The sequence below is a fragment of the Tubulanus polymorphus genome, chromosome 9, assembly GCF_964204645.1.
Source record: "Tubulanus polymorphus chromosome 9, tnTubPoly1.2, whole genome shotgun sequence".
Classification (NCBI taxonomy): domain Eukaryota; kingdom Metazoa; phylum Nemertea; class Palaeonemertea; order Tubulaniformes; family Tubulanidae; genus Tubulanus; species Tubulanus polymorphus.
Genome location: NC_134033.1, coordinates 5079306 through 5103414, shown reverse-complemented (window position 1 = coordinate 5103414; position 24109 = coordinate 5079306). Strand labels below are relative to the sequence as shown.

General features: G+C 37.7%; 1 protein-coding gene across 1 annotated transcript; it reads left to right on the top strand.

Annotated features, from left to right (window-relative positions):
- Positions 1–21086: 21086 nt before the first annotated feature.
- LOC141910478 (uncharacterized) lies at positions 21087–23657 on the top strand. Its single transcript, XM_074801170.1, has one exon. It carries the CDS (start codon positions 21087–21089, stop codon positions 23655–23657), a length of 2571 nt encoding a protein of 856 aa, XP_074657271.1.
- The last annotated feature ends 452 nt before the right edge of the window (positions 23658–24109 follow it).

Below are 24109 nucleotides of genomic sequence, written 5' to 3'. Positions count from 1 at the left end.
TGAAAAGATTTTCTCTATGTGCGGAGGTGAACAAATATTACTGCGCTGTATATAAGACATTAGGCTCAAGTCCATTATAGCATTAAAAAGTTCCAGCAGGGACTTATCACATTGGACTGGTATTTGGAATTAATCCGCCAATATTGGACTGATTGAATCTTACGACATTACGCCATAGGGACGTTCGAACATACCGACATACAGACAAACCGACGAACCGACATACCGACAAACCGACGAACCGACAAACCGACGAACCGACAAACCGACATACCGACAAACCGACATACCGACAAACCGACGAACCGACAAACCGACATACCGACAAACCGACATACCGACAAACCGACATACCGGCAAACCGACATACCGGCAAACCGACGAACCGACAAATCCTTGCGTGGATTACCCTGATATAAAGTGGCTGGGATCGAGGGGCTGCGTGTATGCGTGGATTACCCTTATGTTAAGTGGCTGGGATCGAGGGGCTGGGTATGTAACCTTGTATAAATTGGCTGGGATCGAGGGGCTGTTTGGTGCATGAATTACCCTTATATAAAGTGGCTGGGATCGAGGGGCTGGGTATATGCGTGGATTACCCGCCGATTACCCTCATATAAAGTGGCTAGGATCGAGGGGCTGGGTATATGCGTGGATTACCCGCCGATTTCCCTCATATAAAGTGGCTAGGATCGAGGGGCTGCGTGGTTGCGTGGATTACCCTTATATAAAGTGGCTGGGATCGAGAGGCTGCGTGGTTGCGTGGATTACCCTTATATAATGTGGCGATCGAGGGGCTGCGTGGTTCTGTGGATTACCCTTATATAATGTGGCTAGGATCGAGGGACAGGGTTTTTCCGTGGATTACCCGTGGCTGGATCGAGGGAATACGAGTATGTCGGTTTGTCGGTTCGTCGGTTCGTCGGTTTGTCGGTTTGTCGGTATGTCGGTTTGTCGGTTTGTCTTGAAAAGTACGTAGCCGAATTACTCCTTTTCTAAAAATGTATCTTTGAGCGGGGAACTATTCCACGCTATACTGGACTTGAACCAGACATTATTCAAAAAACTGCAGGTATGATACAAATGTTCATTATGTGATATACAGTATGATAAGGCAACATTAGAGGAAAAAGGACATTTTTTGTGTACATGCCCATTAATGAACAACTGAAAAGACTCCTCGGCTAAGAAGAGCTAGCTAGAAAAATTAATGAATGGGCCTACAAGGAAAGCAGAACACTTGGAGCTGGTGACAGCAATATATTCAACATTTTTCATAAATAACATTGTAATTCGAGGCTTGGGCAGTCCCCTAAGCCTCTAGTTATCTTGATAATAAATGAAATATCCAAAATTTTTTGTTCAGATCATGATTTTTGTGAAACAGTTTTTGGATTTATTCAGGGGGCAACAAAGACATGTGTTTCATTCATACAGGATCCAATCTAGTCAATACAGGAGAAACAACATGACTTTTTTGACACGGCATCCTGGAAAAAAACTACTAAATGAGGATCAAACAATTATAAAGACAGGAGATTCCTTCAATTCTCCGAACATTACATGCAAAATCTTACTTTTTATGAAATCATGTGAAGCTAAATGATGTAATTACAAATTTTATTGCAGTTCACAAAATTGACCAATTATGAGAAACAAGGTACATGTATAATTTAGCCTAGTACATGCATCCAGATTGCACATGTATTTCAGAAGCCACACATGAATTTACACGTGTTTTTAAAATACACGTCCTAAGTTACACGTGTATTTCAAAATACACATCTTCAGTACACGTGTAATTCAAATTACATGTCCAAACTACACGTGTATTTTAGAAATACACGTGTTTTACACATGTACTTCAAAATACACGTCAAAAGTACACGTGTAATTTCATATTACACGTGTATTACACGTGTATTTAGCTAAATACACGTGTACCATTTTCATAAGGGCATTTAAATTCGCTCCATTTGTATAGTAATAGGCTCAGCCTACAGCTGGCCTTGAAACTGGAAATCATGCACAAAACAAACATTATAACAATATGTGGCTGTATGCGCGGTCTCTGAATTATTATTTCAACTGATTTGTATCTCATGTTTTAATATTTTAAAATGATAAGCTCATCCAGAGCAATAACATTCAATGATAGCTGCATTGATGTACTGTATGATTAGCAGATTTGTCACGCCTCAAACGAGTGTTTTGTAGTAATAACTTTACTAATTAAAACGTCACGGCGCGTATCCTAGAGACCAACGATACGAACTGTTTGATGATTATTATTGAAACCAATCGACAATACAAAAAAGAGGGAAATCAAAATCAAAAATTTATGGTAATTTCCGGGGCGATATCAGATGTGTTTAACGAAATTTCGAAATTAGCCACAACTATTTCATTCTATATAGTTTACTAACATATCTCCTTGTATCTTGATCAACTAATTTATTCGCGTGGGAAGTTTTAGAAATTGCCTGCTGATGAAATAGATTTGTTGGTATACGGCTTACTCATAGGTACAAGTACTTGTCACGATAGCTCGGGGTACAAAATAAAAAATCCGAACCGAAATCCTAGGTATCGGTTATAAAATCAAAATTGTTTATAGGTGGTACCTATGATACTGGGTACCTACAGTCTATATATCAAAAGTCAGAAAATAAAGACCAAAACAGAACGTTCTTTAAAATGTGAATTTGAAATTGTATTTAACACCGATATATAGCTTTGTCTCTGTGTGTTTCAACCACGGGACGAATAATAAAATTAATGAACGTAAGAGCGATATATTTCTCAATCTTCAATGACATCTAATGAACTGTGACCTGATTTCATAAAGTACACATACGCCACAGAAATTGTACTTTTCGTGATTAATAAACCAAATGCTACATTTGTATATGAATAACAACCTGGGATCTGGCTAACCGAAAAAAAAAACATTCTGATTGGTCCAAAATCAGTCATTCAGTTATTTTCTCTTCGATAACGTAGTTCACCCACAACGCGATCAGCGCTATTCATGACAATATCTCTGTTAATAAAAACAAACACGTGCGTGCGTTCAGTGCCGTTATACGCGTAGTGTACGTATCTAAGATTGATAAAATCACCATCATTTTGTCACATTTACACCCACTAACATAGGTATATCATATCATATATGATGGCAGCAACAGTATACAATAGCATGAATTCATTATTACCAAAAAATCTTCCTAAAGGATAGAATGCCCTTTGAAATTTCTATTGAAATGACTGCAAACGTTTGATTACACTTAATTGCCATATCGCAATATTTACATATTATTGAATTATCGTAATTTGTTAACATCAAAGCTTTCAAAGTAAATTAATTATTATATGCATGATTAGAATATTCACAGGTGTCGGAATCTAGACTCATCCTTAAAGATCATTTCATCAGTGGATTGTTTCCATTGATCAACGGCAATCAGATCTGTATTATATAAACGACATTTGACGATGTTTTTTTGTCGTTTGATGACGAACAAATCACATTCACGATTCCAAAGACATTTCAAACCGCAGTTATTCCCGGACGCTGTTGCTGCGACTGGTTCGAGTGGGTTGATTTCAGGCGAAGGCAGATTCTTTGAACCGGTATCAATCAGAAAAACTACAAAATATTCGAAATTAAATTTACAATATACAAACCATAAACCTTGCTAGAATAATCGTAGTTGCTTTTTGTCAGCAAAAATTAAAACAACGGAATTTCTAACTTTTAAATGCGTTTTATTCTTTAATCCGATGGGAATTTTCAAACATTACCAGGATTTACCTGCAAATTAAGCACTAATCAGAGCCTGATATAAATTTTTCCGAAAATGGCCACTTTTCAGAATTCGTCAGACTCGCTACAATCCAGCGATTAAACCGAATATTCGATTAAACAGGTTTAGGGGTTTACATACCTAACTCATCTGCACGTTCACAGTACCAATCCATATAATCATACGCTGACCCATCTCGGAACAAATCCGGCCGAGTGAATCTACTTTCAGGATGAATACAACAGAGTTCAGTTGATCGGTGATAACAGAGTGACATACAGAGAAACTGTGTATGATGCGCGCATTGATACATACACTGTCTCATAGCAGAAGCCTTACTACAAACATATATGTTTCCTACTTGTCTCTTCCCCGCGATAATGTTCCATCGGAGCCTTTCCCGAGGTCCACACGTGTCTAGAAAAGTTATTTGAAAATATTTTTCGAATTCGAAAACAGCCACAAAATCATCGTAAATCATACGACACATGAGAACAAATAAGACCCAAATAACGAAATTTCTGTTGGAATGCTTTTAATTGAAATACTGAAAAAGTAGGAAGTTCTCCGGGCCATGACTTATGTTATTTCCATACTCTTGTTTAGAGATCTTCACTATTGCCATCTGGAAAGATTCAGATGGCAGTCTACTGTAGACGGTGGAATAAGAGTTGTAAATAAGGTCTCTTTAGTAAGTTGTAGAATCATGTTTCTCATCAGACCAGTTTTATTTGTATTTCAGATGTGATGAGATTGGATACATAAACTATGCTGTATATAAGAATTGAAATATACTGTAAACGTGATCACAAATTATCAATACGTCTCTTACCTATCGGTAGTTTGGTTCCAGTGAATAAACTGAAGTTTAAAATCAAAATCATGCACGAAACCATCATTATAACACGTTATATCTCTAAGCTCGGCCGCGTTCACAAAATATCATTTGTACTGATTTGTATCGTTTTGATTATGTAACATACAAAACCCAGCAGAGCAATAACATCAAATGATGTCATTGATATACTGTATGATCAGCAGATGCGTCACGCCTCAAAACGCTAAGCGTTTTTAGCAATACATTTTTAAATTAGTAATAACCGTCACGGCTTTTGCTTTGCAATATTTACAGTTCCATCCACTACTGTCACTTTTTTTACAAATCTCACTCAAATCTCACTCAAGGAACAGAGTGAATTTCTATATGGCTAATTTGTAAAGTTTCAAATGTGTAACTTTGTAGTAATTTTATCCTTTAATGGGATGAAAAATTAGGAATATTTCTGTATGAAAATCCGCTGTAGGAATTTGGTCAGATAACCGCTTATATCAAGTTTCATAAAACTGTTTTGTTCGTTTAGTAACATGTAAAAGACAGACAGTATTGTATTTTAGTCTTAGCTAGACACGGGCTTTTGCAACTATAGTAGCTTCGAGCAGCTTCATCGGGTAAACGAGTCCCTGTATGAATAACCCATAATGTGACTTCTGGATCCAGTTCCACAGTTGTGAGTTAGAGATAACTCAAAGTTAAAATAGTTCATTTTCAATGAGTTTACTCTTAACCAAATCCTAACCCAGAACTGTGGAACTGGGTCATGTGTTTTAGGTTTTGTTGATTGGAAACCGGGTTAACATAGGCTCCTCTACAACCCTTATTCTAGTTTATATAATTATAGTGCGTGACTCCAGAGAAAGCAGAACTCTTAATATCTAACTACAAATAGACAAGCTCTGTGTGCGCATCGACTCACACAGAACCCCTCAAACTAGGTATCAATGTATACACAAATTGTTGCAACGGTTTTTTATGGCGACGAAATACTCCTGCGCTTGCTTTAGTGCACGAATTTTTCCGCCGTTTCGACTCATTTCATTTTTCGTTGGCTTCTTTGAAATCTCATTTTTTAATCAGAAATTCTACATGAAACATAGTTTTCGGCCATTTTTCAATTTCTTTAAAATCATCCACTGCTCGCGCGTCTGATCCACGACTGTATTGGTTGCGGATCGGACAACGACTTCCTATTTGAGACTAGTTTCTACTATTTCAAAGAGCTTAAAATATTTATAGTAACTCTCAAAAACTGGTCTTCAATAATACTATTATTTTCGAAGTCGAAATGGCCCTTTTTCCCTATTTTCAGATTTGGCTTCAAATTTCTATTTGAGAGTAGTTTCTATTCTTAACTATTCCGTAGGATGTGAAACAATTCTAAAAAAGTAAAAATAATATTGGGTTCATTTTACGTTACCAAACATCCTTTTTTTCTGTCGTTGTCTCTTGTCTGACTAATTTGTTACTGCCTTTGAACTCGTGGATACGAAAGCTGCAAGTGACTTGATCAGAAAGCTAACAGAGTTTTAGAGTCACGTGATAATTGCTGTTTAAATACGTAAGTTACAATGTATAAAACAATTAAACTTATCGTTTGTGCTGAAATGTGTCTGTCCGGCGCGCATCCAGTTCTAACCCATCCATATAAACAGTCCATAGTCCATATAAACACAGCTCTCAATGAACGTGTCGCGCAACGAAATCGATAAAATCACGAATTTGAAAAAAAAACATTTCACGAAACCATAAACAACACTGATAACATTTCAATGGCGCGTGTTCTCATTTCTTCATTTATCAGTTCTTCGCTCCGAGTTAAGAGACGCGCTTCAGTGAGCCGAATATGCAGAATCGAATATTTTTGGTTAGCTAATATTGTTGTTGTCTTCGAAATAAATAAAAAAAACGTTTTGCAAAAACTAGCAAATTTTCAATATTTTCATTAGAAAAAAATCGTCGTAACTTTTTACCAGTCAATCTATAGGCTCAGATTTGACTGTTTTCTAAAGCGCATAGCGTTTACTGAAAAATTCTATTTCCTGAGACCTGCTTGGTCGAACTGATTTGGTTTGCTTTGTTAAGTCCAGTCTACGACTAATATTTGAGAGTGGTTTCTACTTTTTAATGAGATCAACTTACTTCCCCAAGAATATCAAAACACTCTGAAAATCCAAATAATTGACAGTTCACTTTTATTTTAATTATTTTTCAAGTCACAAAAGGTCATTTTTCCCCATTTGCACATTTCACTACACTTACTTTCATTAATAGAAAATGCTTTGGAACCATTCAGAACAATATCAAAATACTTTCAAAATCCGAATAATTTCTAGTAGTTCATTTTTAGTTAAACGACTATTTTTGACGTCGAATTACTCTGGTAGATTCCACCACAATTACAGATACCATGTGGTCAGGTCTAGACATGTTTCTTGTCGAATTGAATAAAGAGTCACTACACAAGGCTTTGAATGAAAAATCGATTGAGATTATTTGTTTTTGACAATGATCTGTTTGCTTGCGATTGGTTTTTGTCCTAAAATAACATAATCATATTTTTTGGAATATCAAAACGTTTCATTGAATAAGATACGTAGGTGAAACATGAAATATTAAACATAGATATATTCATAGTGTTTATTTACTCGGTGTCGTCAATCCTAGTCGTCGTTTATTGCGTTCACGAATAGATTTCATATCGATAGTTAGTATTGTATAAAGAAGCGGATTCAAAGACGAGTTGATCGGTAAAAATAGAACGGCCAGCCAAGCGGCCACCTGGTTCGGTATCTCGACCGAAAATACGGCGCAAAACTGAACGATTATTATCGGTAGCCAGCAAAATAAATTACAAAGATTGATTACTAAACTCCTTCGAGCTAAAACCAGTTCGGTAGGATCGGCTCTACCCGAGCCCGACCTACTTCCAGATACGAGTCTATACATCTGAGCGTACGTCGTCATTATCGTAGCCAATATTGCCGCATTAAACAAGGCAAAAATAGCGAATGAATAGTCCCAGCCATTGACGTCAATCGTTAGTAAATTCATAGGCAAACAAACTCCGGTTGTACCTTAAAAATTGTCTCCGAAGTAAGACGACGATGACAGCGGTAGAATAGAAACTGTGCTAATAACGAGCCAACAAATGCAGCAAATACCGATAACGTATTGGAGTTATAATTGGACTTCCCGAAAACGGGTTGACGATATTTGAATATCTCTGACGCGTTAGAATTAAGAGGAAAGTTAAGGAACCTTCGCACGAAACGGTGACAATAATCCCGGTTGAGACGGCATAATGAGCTATTCGTCCAAGTTTCAGAATTCAGATAATAAATACCATTGAACGCGTGGTCAGCTCCTGCGATCAAAAACAAATAGACCGACATCAGAAAATCACAACCGGCAATATTAATGATGAGGATATCTGAAGATATGTTACGTGTTCCGGAGGATTTCATCCGCAAAGCTTGAATACGAAATAAGATAACGATACTGTTAGCAAGAAAACTGAAAGATGCGATCATCCAGATGATGGCTCTCAGTACAGTGTTACCCATCAGGTCAGAGCAGGTTGAAAATTGATCAGCTTCGGGAAGACATCGGTCAACATTCGGCGCCATGCAGCAGAATTTGTAAGCATCCGATGCTAAGTATTTCAATGATATAAGATCGCCTAGAACGTTTCTTTCTACGGATATTACTCAAAAATTGTTGACGAGGTCAAGAATTTCAAGTCCAACCAATCCAGAAAAATTTTGTTACTGCTGATATTTAACGACTGTAATGTGGATAAACCTTTAAATACATTTTCACCGAGAACCGATATAGAAAGTCCGTGAAGATCAAGGGCAGGAAGTGATGTCAGACCTCGAAAACTACCGTCTTTAAAATGTTGCAGCGGATTTCCGACAAGAAATAGTTCTTTTAAACCGATCAAACCTGCGAATGTATTAGCAGATAATGATGCTATGCGGTTGTGAGTAAGGTCCAATGTGTGAAGATTGTTTAGATTAGAAAACGCATTGGGAACGATGTAAGACAAATTATTGCCCGAAATATCGAGAAAACGAAGATAAATGAAAGAGTTGAACGTCGACTCGTTAAATACGACTCGGTTATTCGACAAAATCAAAACTCGAGTTGATTTTATAAAACGACCAGTAATATCTGATAAAACAGCATTTTCACAATCGATGAAAAGACCCCGGCAATTACAACGTTCAGGACACGTGACCTTACAGTATGACTCGTCATCCGAGTTATGTTCACAATTTACGACACCGTCGCAAACTTCAGATTGCGGAATACATCGATTTTCCTGGCCACATTTAAACATTCCCGGACACGACCAAGTCTCGCAGTTTCGTTCATCTTCTGAATTTGGACAATCGGATCGACCGTCACAAACGGGTCTGATCGGTATACAGTAAGATGCCAGACATTTTACAGTACCAGCCTCGCATTCGAAGTCATTACACGCGAGTATATGTTCAAGATTTCTACATACCGGGAAACCAATCGGCATCCTTTCTAAAATACACCTTTCGTGTCGGGAATAACAGCGAGGAGAATTGAACGAACATCTTTGTTCATCCGATTCCTTACACAGATCTGTGAAACGAGTCGTACAGTGATTGTCATTATTACAGTATATCTCGGGATTCACTGTCATATTAGTGACCAATTCGTCTTCTTCGAGACTTCCGCTACAATCCACGGCACCATCCCGATACAACTGAGAACTAATACATTCACCGTCCGCGCACGAGAACCCCTGACAAAGTTCGGCAGTGCATCCGATCTCATCGGAACCGTCTTTACAGTTGGCTAGTCCGTCACATCGTTTATAACTATCGACGCCTTGGTGATTGGAACAGCGATATTGCGTATATAAACACTGCGGATGATAGCACGAGTTCTCATCCGAGCCATCCACGCAATCTCTCATAAAGTCACAGAAACCGCTAATCGATATAATCTGTCCATCGTTACAGCGGAACTGACTGTGTAAATTGATATCCGTACAATTGAGTTCATCTTCACCGTGTTGACAGTCGTGTCTGGTATCACATACGCGATGGTCGCTGATACATCTTTGATCGTTACATTCAAACTGCCGCGATTTACAACCGCTTCCAGAAGCTAACTCTTCATCAGTTACATTATAGGTACACAACACGGAATGCACATTATCTTTTGTATTATCGAAAGGTTTAAATAACCATTTAACTGATTGAATATAAGTAATTTCATTTCTGGTCACCAGTGGTTCGATAACTTTGAATCCGTCACGGTCCATTGTCAGTATATCGCCATCTTGATGTCGATATCGAAATTCGCTGATCAAATTGTTCATATCTATTTCTCTATTTGAGGTGATTCTTACTATTTCTGCGCGGATACTGTGACACATTTCTCTAGCACTCCGAATATTCAAACCTCGATTGTTTTTCCAGTCGGTTAGTATTTGATAACATTATCCAGAAATGGTTACCCAACCTCTTGGACAGGTTGAGTTAATTAAATCAACATCGGGAATCGTTTGTTCAATGGTTTTATTTAAGTCTGTATTTATTGAATTGTTCGCATCGTTTATCGTTGAATTGTGTTTGTTTTTGATGTCGATTCTCTCAGATTCACAAATGAATGTCGTGTTCGTCTCCTCGATTTGACACGGGAATCGAACCCAGTTCGCTGATCCTCGTGGATTATTCAGTATCATCGCCGTACACGGCATATTGACGTCCTTTATCGGTTGTTTTCTCAGCGGAGATATCAATCCTCGAATAACTTCTGGTATCGTTTCATTAATAACAGGTTTATACCACTCTGTGTAGCTCAATGGTTTACCGTCAGTCCATGTAATAACCATTCTGTTTCGCGAAAAAAAGAAAATGATTATTACTTTCAAATATCTTTTCTCTAATTCATATTTGTGTACATTTGTGTATTACCTGCCATTTTAATCCAATCATCATTATGAGCGCTTTTAATGTGTACGCCATTCGGAGAAGTTCTGTTGCGAATAATCTTTTGATGGAAATCATTTCCTGTTCTGAGTTAATACTGAGTAGATGTCCCGCGTACTTCTGTCTACAGTATATTTCAGCGTTCTCCCAATTCAGACGTTCATCTCTGATGAATTTGATGCAGGAAATTCCTGAATCTTGAAATCCTTGTTTACAGTAGAAATCATCGAAATGTTTAATCGGTAACGACTCGCGTAAAGTATATTGTATTTGAAAGGTGGGAATTTTATTCTTCACTTCAAAAAGCAGGGAATTATCTGTCAAGCTATAAAATATAAGTCCCCGCGCAGCGTTATTTTCACATATTCTAATTTCATGTTTGGCTTCAATATTTTTGAAATATTTTCCATTAAAGAAAATGTTGTAACCTATCACTTGTATGAACAAAATTGGATCATCCGCGTTCCTAACGCTTGTTTGGCATGAAACTGATCCGATAAATTTGACAATAAATCGGTAATATTGAAATATATTTTGATGTATCGGGTTTTTAAATTGATAGGAAATAGTTTCTGGTGCACCTCCTGACCAGCCCGGGTAGTTCGGTGACTGCACAAGTCCACAATTATCTTTAGTCCAGCTGACAAGAGGGGGGCTGGCAAATCCAAAATATCGCCTTTTCACTCCTAAACATTTAGGACGTAGTGTAACTATTAGTGGTCTCTGCCAGAATCCAATCTCATTAACTGTGAAATCTACGGTGTTTAATACGAGACTGTTATTACGAAACTGATTACTCAAACTCAGAAACTGATCACATGACCAAGACATCTTGAGAAAACATCGGTCAATTTGATATTCGTGTTCTGATAATATGTGGATATTTTTCAAGCGATGGCGTCGATTTTCAGGTGTAATCACGAGACAGTGTGACGTCATATTGATTTCACGTTCTTCTTCCTGTAGAACATAACCATCACAATCAGTAGGAGCAAATTCTAGAGATGAGCTACCAACTGTTAACTGATTGTTATAGTAATAAGCGTATGCTACTACAGTAACCGGTCCACCTGATGTAATCAGGCTGACGACAGATCGACCGTAGTATGAACCAGGACAACACGGACCATAGCTTCTAGCTGTGAAATTACTACCATCAAATATATATAAAAACCAGCTCGATCACAGTTTTCTGATAGCACTGTTAGCTTCAACTGTTCTTCATAGATGTTCACTTTCCAGTTTACGTGTAATGTAGTAACACGATACAGTGTATTCTTTGAACTCGGGAACAGTCGATAAGCTGTTAAACGTGTCAATGCGTTTGATCTCTAAAATATAAGATGATTGATTAAAACATTGCATGTTAACAAAGGGATAATTTCGAATATAACGAAAGAATATCGATGATATTTTGAGGAGTTGCAATTCTCCAAGTAATTATAAATTAGTTTGTGTAAACATGTATTTATTGGACCAAACGTTCGAGGTTTCGCTAGTGTTAACCAGTGGGTAGTTGACATAATGACAAATGAGAGTTCATTGTTACTATGGTATTCATTATCCGTTTATTTCATGGATTTGTCAAAAATTAACGTAACGTGTTTATGGCAGATTTCAAATGCGTCAAGATGATAATCAAAATCTAAATTAATACTATTAATCAAAATTAATTTGAAAAAAACCGTTATACAAAACTTACCGATATCCATGGCTTGTTGACGTAGACGTCTGATATTGTCATTGATTTCACTTCAAATTCTATTTTCAAATTCGATCTTAAAAAATCCGATGTCGTTAGAACGCACAGAATCACGAGAAATCCGTCTGATTTTACACACAGAGATTTAAGATGGTTAAAACTGAGTAAAATATCAGTTCTCACAATACGTAACCCTTCCTGTTTATATAACCCAACGACACCTGGTGACGAGACGAGATCACGTGTCCAGTTAAAGACGACGTACTGCAGAACATCGACTGTGGTAGACCAGCAGTATAAGTGTTTAGACTGAGTTACTATATGTGGTATTCCATCAATTGTAGTGAGCAGTCCTGATTTATTATAGACTTGAATTAACGGGTTAGAGATGTTCCAATCTCATATTTTGTAAACTTGCACGAGTAACTGCGACGTAAACGACCATCTATTTGAAATGAACGCAAAACGTGCTTTATTGGTTTTAGTATAAAACGATGAAGGTGGATGCCCGGTTTGTTCTCGTATAAGAGCTATAGGTTCACTGGTGCTGTTCCATCCGTCGTAAATTTGAGGACGAGTTTTCATTGGATCCTTTCCAGGATATAATCTGAAATCTATCTGTATAAACGTTAAATTCATTGCAAACCCGTCTGGCATCCCGATCAATATCTGTTTCGACAATTCACTCTTCAGTCAATATAATAACTGAGTTGAAGCTAAGTGAAGCGCATGTATCTATCTGAATGTGGCGTGTTAGGTCTTGTTCGGCGGGATCTTTTTGAAGAAACACTATTCCACTGATAGCGTATGTACCAACTAAATGCTTGGAAAATCATGATTTAGCTTTTATCAAAACATAATCAAAATTGATCATCGAAAAAATGTTCTAACGGACTGTGACAGATGCCGATAACTTTAAACCACATATTCAAGTCTTAAAGTTTCTTTATTTATCGTTTTAAGGTTTGAAAATTTCGCCGAATAATCTTTCCATACCGTCAAAATTTCAAAAATGCATTTTTTTCATTTTTATCATTGATAATCTAGTTGTGGTGATTGAACACGTTTTATCTGTTTAATCACGTGATGTATGACAGTAATTACCCGCACGTCCGTGTAATGATATATGTAACTAGTGGAGTGAGTGGGGGTAGAGTTGAGATTTAGAGTTTAGAATTCGAAACAATCGTAACTTGATAATCAATAAACTGGTTTCATTTATATTCTTAAATATATTATAGTCAATTGTTTAGTTTTCTAAGACAGGTGACCTCTCTCGTGTTCTAAAAAGTTGAGTGCAATTTATAATATCAGTTCAGCATCTGTAATCATCGAACAAATACTATTTTACAAGGTAATTTCTTAAGTTTTCCAGTAGCGCCACCTACAATACAGAAACCACGTTTCATATTCTTCTACTTAAGGCTTTTGCATCCAAATATGTAATTTACCCAATATTAGAATAAAAAAACCCTGACCAAGTTCCTTAATAAACTCAATGGATGTTTATCGACTTTTTGCCTGTGATTAAAAATTTTTCGTTATATAAATCACAAAATGTAGTATATCGGTACATACATGTATGTGTCATTATTGGTTCATCTAATCAAAAGTGCATCTCACGCTTTAGAAGGCGTGTGTATATCAGGTTTACGTGTAATCCACAACTGGGTGAGCGGATGAATATTGTAATGAGTTTTACGGAGGTAAATCAACTTCCTACGTTTTTGAGTGCGCCCTAATCCAATGGATAGTAGTTGTGTTACTTTTTATACGATTCGCTTTTATTTTGAAAATCATTTTGAATGTAATTCCAAGTTCTACTTTTGATTCTTTTCTTCACGATATAAATATTTTCATTCTGATCGATGATGAATGCAGCATAAACTGGTGACAAAAAGCAGCCCCAAACTGAAAAGCAAATATCGTTGATAGGTTGATACTTTTGATTACAAAAATATTCGAGAAGTGCTTTTGAATAAAAATTTAATGTAAAAATAGTAATTGATTCCAAATCATAAGTTTTTATCTTTGAAATGTATTGTTCTCATGTTTATGGTCGAGGAACATATAGGCATCGTCGCTTGTGAAAATCCCGCCGCTCACCGAAAAACACCCATACATAGTATCTCTACTGCCATGAATATAGTCCCATAATGCTGTATTATATAGAACTGATAATCCGATAAACAATTGTCTGTAACGCGACATTTGCCTGTATCCATGATCCTAGCTATTACTATCATGTAGTGAGGTTTCCAAAATAATGATGAATTATGGAAATTTTTGAGGCGCATGAAGGGCCTACCTGTCAGTGAATTGTCTATATCGGTTTTACTCAGCACTGAAGTGTTATCCCCATCACTATCCTCACAGGTGCTCGCGTACTAATACATTTGTAAGTAGTGCATGGAAACTGCGCAGTTCGTGGTTTACACTGGAGAGGATCGAAAGGGTTGTCTGTGCAGGGTATGTCTGTCGCTAGCCCGGATTTTATTTTTTGAAAGCATTGCGAGTGAGGGATTTTCTCCATGAAAATAAGCGGTAATGCGAAGATGTTGTACTATCGGGAATACCTCGAGTTAGCACATGTAGGGGGCTAGAGACAGCAGTGCTGTATACACATAGCGAGGCTAACACAAGCCGACCCAGATTGACGAAAAATAAACTGTACGGCGCGCGTAGAAGAAAAAAAGATATAATAACGAACACATCAGGCGTGAAGCTCAAAGGGAGAAGTTTTGAGGATTTTTGGAGCCAATTTAAGTGCATTCTTGTGTTATCACGTGTTCTTTTCCGTAATTAAAACTACCACTCAGTAGTAGTGTCTGTCACATGAACTCCATTCATTCATTAAAACATCTCACACACAGCGAGAACACTGGCTTCATTGGCTTATTGTGTGGACTATACCATCATCGAAACGAGGATGGGTTATGTATGGTTGGGCGATTACACTATGTTTTGTAGGGAAGGCAGATTAGGCCTATGTGCTATTACCAGTACAGTACATCGCCAGCCACGCATTTCATTATCGAAATAGATCTTCTCATTGAAATAAACTAAAATAAGAACACTATTATGTCTTTAGGGAACTAATCATCAATTCTTTGTTGGAAACGTGAATTAGTTTTCGCTGATAAAAACTGACATCTCCCCTCATGCATCCACTCACTACTATTTACTCAATTTAAAACACTATCTTCGAAAATATGTACCGTATGGTCCTCTTGTTTGAATTTGCGTCGCGCCCGGCTGATTTTATCTATATCTAGGGTCAGAATGTAAGGGGGTAGAAGAGGGTATAAAGTTGAATTTATAGGTCAACGATCAGTCAAACGAAAGTCTTGTTCGATGTCTCAACTCGAGATTAGTCGTCGATTGTGGAAATCGTTCATATCAAACAATGTATAGACCTGTGGATAGTGAGATATGTTATGTAAAGTATGATTAGTTATATAAAGTATGATTGGTGATATCAGTCTAGAATAATCAGCTACTTAGTCGGATGCATAAATAATATCTATCAAATCAACGGCCTATGAAATATAATCCGTATTAATGGTTGACGCCGAGTAGTTGAATATTATATAATCCGTTCATAATCTGATATCACTAAACGACGGATAATGATTGGTCAAAATCATGCATTGTATAGGATTATTAATAGTATTCTGAAATCTCATTTATGGATATTTGAATAAGTAACGGCGATTAATGATATCAGTCCGAGATAATCTGCTCAGTCTAATGTCGGATACATATTGCTTTTTCATTGAAATATCGGTAACATCGGTTAGAAGTATATAATCCATACTAATAGTTTATGTAAAGTCATTGAAATACGTATAGTCCATTTATGATCCCAATTGTCAGAATCGTGAATTTTCTTAAGTCAGGGGTAAACCAAGAGGGCCCTAAAAGGTAGATCCCCCATTGTAAGAAACAAATAGATTACCGCATAAGGCAGCTACTGTGTGGAGTTTGAATTTTCACTTTCTGATCGCTAATTCTAGAGTGTTTAATGACGCAAGGCTCTACGTGCAGTTCTCTGTTCACAAGTAATTATGATGATAAATCACATGATTTGTCAGGGGGAATATGAATGGTTTGAAAATGTATAAGAATGGCATTTTATACTGTATAATATTGTTTGCTCGATTCACACGACAAGGTATGTACAGCTCCGCGATTTGTAACCAATTAATTTTCTGGTGTGTTTTATCATTCGCTACTGAAATGGTTCACGGTTCCAATTTCACAAGTAGCGTGAGTTCTATCTGATTCTGACCCACTTCAGTTGAATCGGCTATTTGACTGCGGATCCAGTTCTCCCATAATTGTTTTTGGTCAGTTTTTGAGTTGTGAGGTTTTAGTTCACTCATTTCGACTGATCCCGTATTTCATCACAGGAACTATGAATTTGTTACTCTTTTTTATCTTATGTAACACTGTAACGTATTTCAGTATGTTCACTAAAACTCTGTTCATCGCCTTGGCCTTGTTTATGGTCATTGGAGCGATTACCGCCGCAAATGAAGGTAATTCTTGAAAATCATCGGGTTCACACATGCAATCAGATTAAATTATTTTTCATACTGTTTTCAATTCCATTTAACGCTTCGTGTTTTTTTTTTCAGAAGTTGACTTTCAAAAGAGAGGAATTAAATGCCTGTGCAACAGCCAGTGGGGAACGTATTGGTTTTTCTCTTTAGACCAGAGTTGTTGCCCTTCCCTTGCTGGGAAATGTTGCTTGTAAAGCATGTATGCTACGTACGTGTGGCAACATGATATTGAAAAGTTTGCCCTATAATTTGTGAAACAAATTAAAGACCAACGTCAGAATCAAAAAATGCTTTATTTTGTCACTATTGGTCACTGTCACGAGTTTACTAACATTTTTACTGGATTATGACAAAAGCTCACCAATTTCTTACCTCAGGGCACTAAAAGGAAGATCCATCATTGTTAGAATCAAATTCTTGATTACCACACAGCCCAGCAGCTGTGTTGAGTTGTCCTGAGACTGGATTGTGGTTTATCGCAAAGCGCTAGTTCGTAAGAAGAAGACGTTGCCCTTGGCAAAAACCGAAAATGTACGATGAGCCAAAGGGCATTATGCGAAGCCCGTAGATTGAGCTAATACGCTTCGTTCATTTCTGTTTAAAATATCTATTTCATTCATTGAAGACATCGACAAATGGACTTCCAGTGTAAACACTTATCCGAAAATCGAATCATATTGTTATCACTGACCGTGGCTAAAATATTGTTGTACCTAGGTCGACGGCTTAAAACCTGCATGCAACTTTGCTCGAACATCAGTTTGTACCTTTATAATCTACCATCGTTATAATAAGCATGGATCTTAAACGAGCAACAATGAGCGTTGAGCACTGAACAATCAAGCTAAAAAAACGTTTCCGAGAACAAGTTGTCAGTCCGTCCTATCTCGTCCAGTCACGATCCAGTTCCAAAAAGAGGTTCGACTTTTATCACCACTCAGTTTCTTATATATAATGATGCCCTGCCTGGCTGAGGATCCGACTGACCTTACTGATTCAACAGTCTTTATGGCTCTGTCCAAACTATCACCAATATCCTATTTCTATCATGCATTTTTGGATACCTACTTTTCATTGATAATGAGATAAACATTCTTCCTGCTGTTCAGGGAAACAAGACCCGTCCACGATCTGCACCGGATTCCGGGTTCGAACCCGTAACGAAACAATGACGAGAAGTAGCTAAATAGGCAACGAAATATGTATTCGGTAAATTTCGTTTGAACTAATGAACCGCGCTCTACTGAACTAAAACTAGAATTACAGAATCGATGATTTGTGTGTTTAGTTATTATGTAGTTGTTGTTTACGCTTGAAATTAAAAAACTGTTTTCAAAAAAGTAAACAGAAGTTTGTTCAATATTTTCGTAGGAAAAAGAAACCGTCATAAAGCGTTACCAGTCAATGTAAGTCTAGATTGGACCACTTTCTAAGACGCATATATTTAGCACAAACGATTAAGGTTTACTGAAAAAAATACATTTGCTCAGATCTGTATGATCGAACTGATTTAGTTTGCATATCTGACAACGAATACTATTTGAGAGTAGTTTTTACTATTTAAAGAGCTTCACCAAAAATATCAAAAAGAACCTCTCAAAATCGGTTGAAATTATAGGTTATTTTCATATAAATTTCTATTTTCGAAGTCGAAAAGCTAATTTTCCCCTATTTTCAAACTGGACTCCATCTCCTATTTGAGAGTAGTTTCTATTCCCAACAACTCCAGAAATTTATCAAACTATTCTTAAAAAAATAGAAGAATTTCTGGTTCATTTCCAATTAAACTACTATTTCTAATGTCAAATTATTTTCAATTTATGTGAAAAACCACTAAAAGTAGAGATATCAGGTGGTCTGGTATTTTTCGTGAGTTGAATAAACAGTAACTAAACCGGATTTTTAGAAATCGATTAAATCGACTTGAGATGATTACTTAAAAATACGCATTGCTTGAATTATTCTTTATCTCGTAAGAACATTAATCGATTCGAGAAATTTGAATCGTAACGTTTTGGAAAAAGGAAACGGTTTCAACGGATCGGATTCGAACGTGACTACGTGAATATAGATGCAGCGTTATATTGTTTATTTACTGGATTTCGTCAATCCTAGTCCTCGTTTATTGCGTTCACGATTAGATTTCATATCGATATTTAGTATTGTATAAAGAAGCGGATTCGGAGACGAGTTGATCAGTAAAAATAGAACGGCCAGCCTGTTGGTGAACGACTGACGTAACAAGACCTGGGTTCTGTATACTGACTGACTGAGAACATTTATTCGGAGCTTATATACAACAATTATGAAAGAGAGGATTATTTTGACATTTGAATGGTTTTGAATTTGAACAATTTTGGTTGATTTGGTACCTGTAATATAATAGTATAGTACTGTAATTTAAGCCTATTTACAATTTCCGACATTCTCCGGTGCGCAAAGAGTCTTAGATGATGATCGGTGATCTATTGAAGTCCAGCGTTGCGTCATAACGATTTACCTTTCGGCTGGCGAAATGTGTATTTGCCACAATTTTTGTCGTCGTGAGATCTGCCATTTAGTATTAGTAAATCACAACCCATACAAATATTCACGAGGTTTCGCCCTGCGTGATCAGCTCTTACTATTGAATCTTGTGAAATTATATCCGAATTAATGTTACACCTGTCATGTATGTTCATATAGATGAGTATTGAGCGCATTTCAACGTTTGTGTATAAAAGGAAATTAAAATCACACACGTCCATTGAAACTTCCAACCGTTTTTGATTCACGCATTCGGCTTCTTGTTTCATCCGAACACGATAAATCTAAGTTGAGAATCGTTCAGCTCAATTTCATTTACGATTCGCAGTCGAGTCTTTTCTGTGCACGGTTGAGATGTCGCGCCAATCCTTCGTAAGTCGATTTCTTCTTCTTCTTCTGATCGTCTGCACCGGTAAGTCGAGTTAAACTATTCGTTAATTTCAATTCATTTCATAAGAAAGTACGTTAAGAATATTTACAAACAGAACAAAAATTGAGACGGTATTTTTACTACGGTCAAGCAAAGGCCAAAGGCAACGCACCCTTGAAAGGAAGTTGCGAGAGAAACAAGAATAATGGAAAACATATTTTTTGCTCTCTTGGCAATCTCTTGTTCTTTCTCTCTTAGTCTCTTGCTCTTTGTACATTTTTATAGAAACCTCGATACTAGCAGCGTGGTTATCATGGTTGCAGATATTCGAGTCTATTTTCGGTCTGGATTGTAGTTATTTCACCCACAATCTCACTTTCGAAGAATTCTCTGAATATGGGTGGATTATCCAGTTGAAACATCAGAACAAAATAATAATTTTTTTTTTAAATTTATTTACGTGGAAGAAATAACTATATTTAGCAGCTTTTCACACTTAACTATTCAGAGCACATGTCCACAGCTGTGAGATAGAGTTAACTTAGAGTTAAAATCAGTTCATTTTCAATGTTCTAACTTAAGAGTCGAATTAATTTTAGAACTCTGGAACTGGATACAGAAAGTTCGTTTGGAGATTTATTCCGTGATCAAATAGAACGGACCAAGCGTTCACACAATTCTTAACGAAGATCAAATAAGATCCGTTCTAAAATTTCGAATTGGTCATTTCTCATTGCGTAAATTATAAATGGCTTGTCGGTTGGTGTAATTCAATAATCATTTTGTATCTTACAGGGAAATGTTAACGATCCAAAGATTTATATATTGTATTCTCTCATGCTAATACGAGTACAAACTCTTTTAAACCGTCGGTAAAGAAAAGACGTTTGGTCAATTCCGGATTCGTTTAATTAAGCCTTTTTGATAACTGGAATATTCTTTAACGCACAATGGAGGGTTTATGGTAGGGAAGAAGGGAAAATAGCCTGATAGCCTGATTATTACGCGCGGTTCATGCCATTCAACATGTCGTCATTTGGGAGCACGCGGTTACAAGAAATTGTAATTTCATCGAATTTTTATTTCGATTTTGCAAATTTACCCAAAATTTGATGGCGCTGAATGGCGTCATATTGGACTTTATCTGTGCATAAATTGCGTTTGAAGTACAGTTTAGGATCATTTATTGACGAGGGTTGTTGGCAGGGAGAAAACTGGAGTTCGTTATATGTTTATATGTTATATGAAAGGTAACTATAGCCCGATTATTTCAGATCGTTTCATCGCGTCTCAACGTATCTGGAATGTCGAATCCCGAATCTGGGATAACGGGTATCACACGTGGGATGCCTGGTCGAAAAATACCCGGAAGAGGCGACATAAATAACAACCAATTGATCGGAGATTACAAGGTGGCATCAGAGCAAATAGATGAAGATGGGGATTTGGTTCGAGTTTGTCCAGTCACGGGTTGTTTGGCTAATTTATGTACTTGCGGACTGTTCAACAACTGTTGTGACCTGATTGGAAAGTGCGTCATATCAAGCGACACGGACGAATTGAGACGAAACAAAACGATACAACAAATTCAATGGACCGACTGTATATACGGAATCGGAATCGAGACGTATCAGTCAAAGGGTTTTATAGCGATCAGTCGGTGCCCGAGTGATTTCGACTTGAATTCAGACGTGCGTCTCTATTGCGAATCGCCGTCCAGTAATCTAGCTACGACGATTCCCGTCTACATCGACGACTGGCTTCCCTTTAAGAATATGTATTGCGCGATGTGTCACGGGTTCAACGACACTCGATACAAACCGGCTAGTCTCGTCCTGCAGTGCACTAACACCACACGAATCGATGACGTCATCACGAGCGTGCACAACGCGTCTTTAAGCGACGATACCGCAAAGGTTCGACTGCCCGAAGATTGTCGTTTATCTTACGCGCATCACAGGCAAGTTCGCATGGTTTTACAGCCGTGCATGCGCAGTAACCTACCCGTGACGTCACACTGCAACGAGTCAGCAGATCAAGACTTAAGGTCTAAATGCAGACGGGTTTTTAACCCGATATCAGCTGTAGTCGGTGGACGGGTGAAAACATACCGTAATTATTACTGCATGAAATGTGAACTGAGTGACAGCGTTTTAAACGAATCGACCTTAGTTTGTACCTATGATCTAACCGGCCAAAAAACATTCGGTTTGAACATCTTACTCGATTTCAGTCTCGCGAACGGCGTAGAATTTCGAACTGCGGGAATGCCCGTCATCACGTGGGCGCCGAAAGACTTTCTCTGCTCGGAAACGAATGAAATATTTGACCAGGAAACGCGTAGATGTTGCGGATACGGCTGTTTACGTGGATACCGTCGACTTGATACCGTCGAAGACAACGCCGTCTGTCGGCTTGTTGAGAACGAATGGCCTAGAATATCCGTACGCGTGTATTTCTCTTTCTTTATTACGTTTAACGAAACTCAGCGATTTGTTATGAAAAACTTCGGGTATGAATTGATGTATTTCAAAGTGAAAGTCTGCGGCGATGTCCATAAATCAAAGATTACAGAAATAGGAAGTTTATCATCTTTAAGCAATGAATCGTCATTGTACAGACGCGACTTCACGCTTACCAATCACGAAGAGTTTCTCGGTGACGTCACTATGGAATCAATCTTGAGCAAATATGAGGCGATGATCACGTGTCAATTCGGTAATGATGGCAGTCTGGTGACCATTTCCGGTTACGAGTTGTCGACTACGAGTTTGACTAAGAATACTCGCTGTGACGTCATCGATACAGAGGCAGACGTAGACAATAATATGACCCAAACCGGAAGTAACTCGTTTCTAGCCCAGTCCAACCCGTCTTTCAAATATTACAGAATTTCTCGAATCACCAGCGACGACAGAAAAACGAGAATAGTAAAATCGACTAAATGTTCCACTAAAATCATCGACTGCGTGCGAGTGTATTCTGATACAGGAGCCATGGTTTGCAGACGACAAAACAATTCAAACTTCAAAATAACGGTCAGTTCGTTATTTTCCGATCGCGATTTTCTGATAACCTTCACCTGTAGCTGTCTGTCCGTCGTCAGTCTCGTGATAACGGTCGTAATCTACTTGAATATTCCCGATCTGCGAACTCTTCCCGGTAAACTCATCGTCAATCTCTGTACAACTCTCGCCGTGGCTCAAACCCTTCATATTTCCAGCCTGATCGGCGTTGATAATCGATTACTATGCGTGTCGATGGCCGCTGTTAAACACTATATTTGGATGGTTGTTTTCGCGTCTATGGCCGCTGTTTCTATTCACATGTTCCTTACATTTTCCACTATTCGTAAACTGATCGATTCTCCTAAGACGTTACTGTACTATCTACTATCAGTTTGGCTTTCTCCATTCCTCATTGTCGGACCCTGTATCGTCCTACACAACACAGATACCACTCAGTACTCCGGTGCGGTTTACGGAAGCCCCGTTACTTGTTGGTTTAGTTCCAGTTTCTCCCTATTGATGGCGTTCGTTCTACCGATCGGTATTATCGATCTGGTCAGTATAATTCTATTCGTAGCTACAGTTTACCGCATTCACCGGTCATTTACCGCGATGTCCACTTCATCATCTAACGCCAAACAGAAGAGAACGACCACATTCATTTTCTACCGGATGGCTTTAGTGACCGGGGTCACGTGGGTGGTCGGGTTCGTAGCGTCGTTCGTAAATAACGATTATCTCTGGTATTTCTTCAATTTGTTGAATTCGTCTCAAGGTTTTCTGGTTTTCTTGGCTTTCATCGCCAACAAACGAGTGTTCGATATGTGTCGAGCGAAATTCAATTTTAGTCGAGCCGCCAAAAATTGAGTAGATTAAAAGAACTCTTCAACCGATGGTCTCATGCCCGGGACGATGTTATCTAATAGGTATAGGCGTGGTTACCAGACTGAAGACAGATTCATAACTTGTATTACCTAAAGATGGCAAACTAGTCAAACCTGCTGCTCAGCATTCTCTAGAGATGTCTTACAGTCGTTTAAATGTACTCATAGAAAGTTAGCTTCGGAAAATGTAGACACAATAAAAAAAGTAACAGTATCTACTTATCGTCGAACTTCGAAACAAATTGCTACGGTAGGGCATTAGTCAAATGTGATTCATTTAACTTATGTTCATAATATAGATGTAGTCAAACACGTAAAGTAGTGTCGTATGGATATACAGTAGAAGTCCTTTAAATGCCACTATTGGGACCAATTGAACACACCGCATTATAACAAAATTGACATCTCATACAGAATAAAATTTTCGTTTGTGTT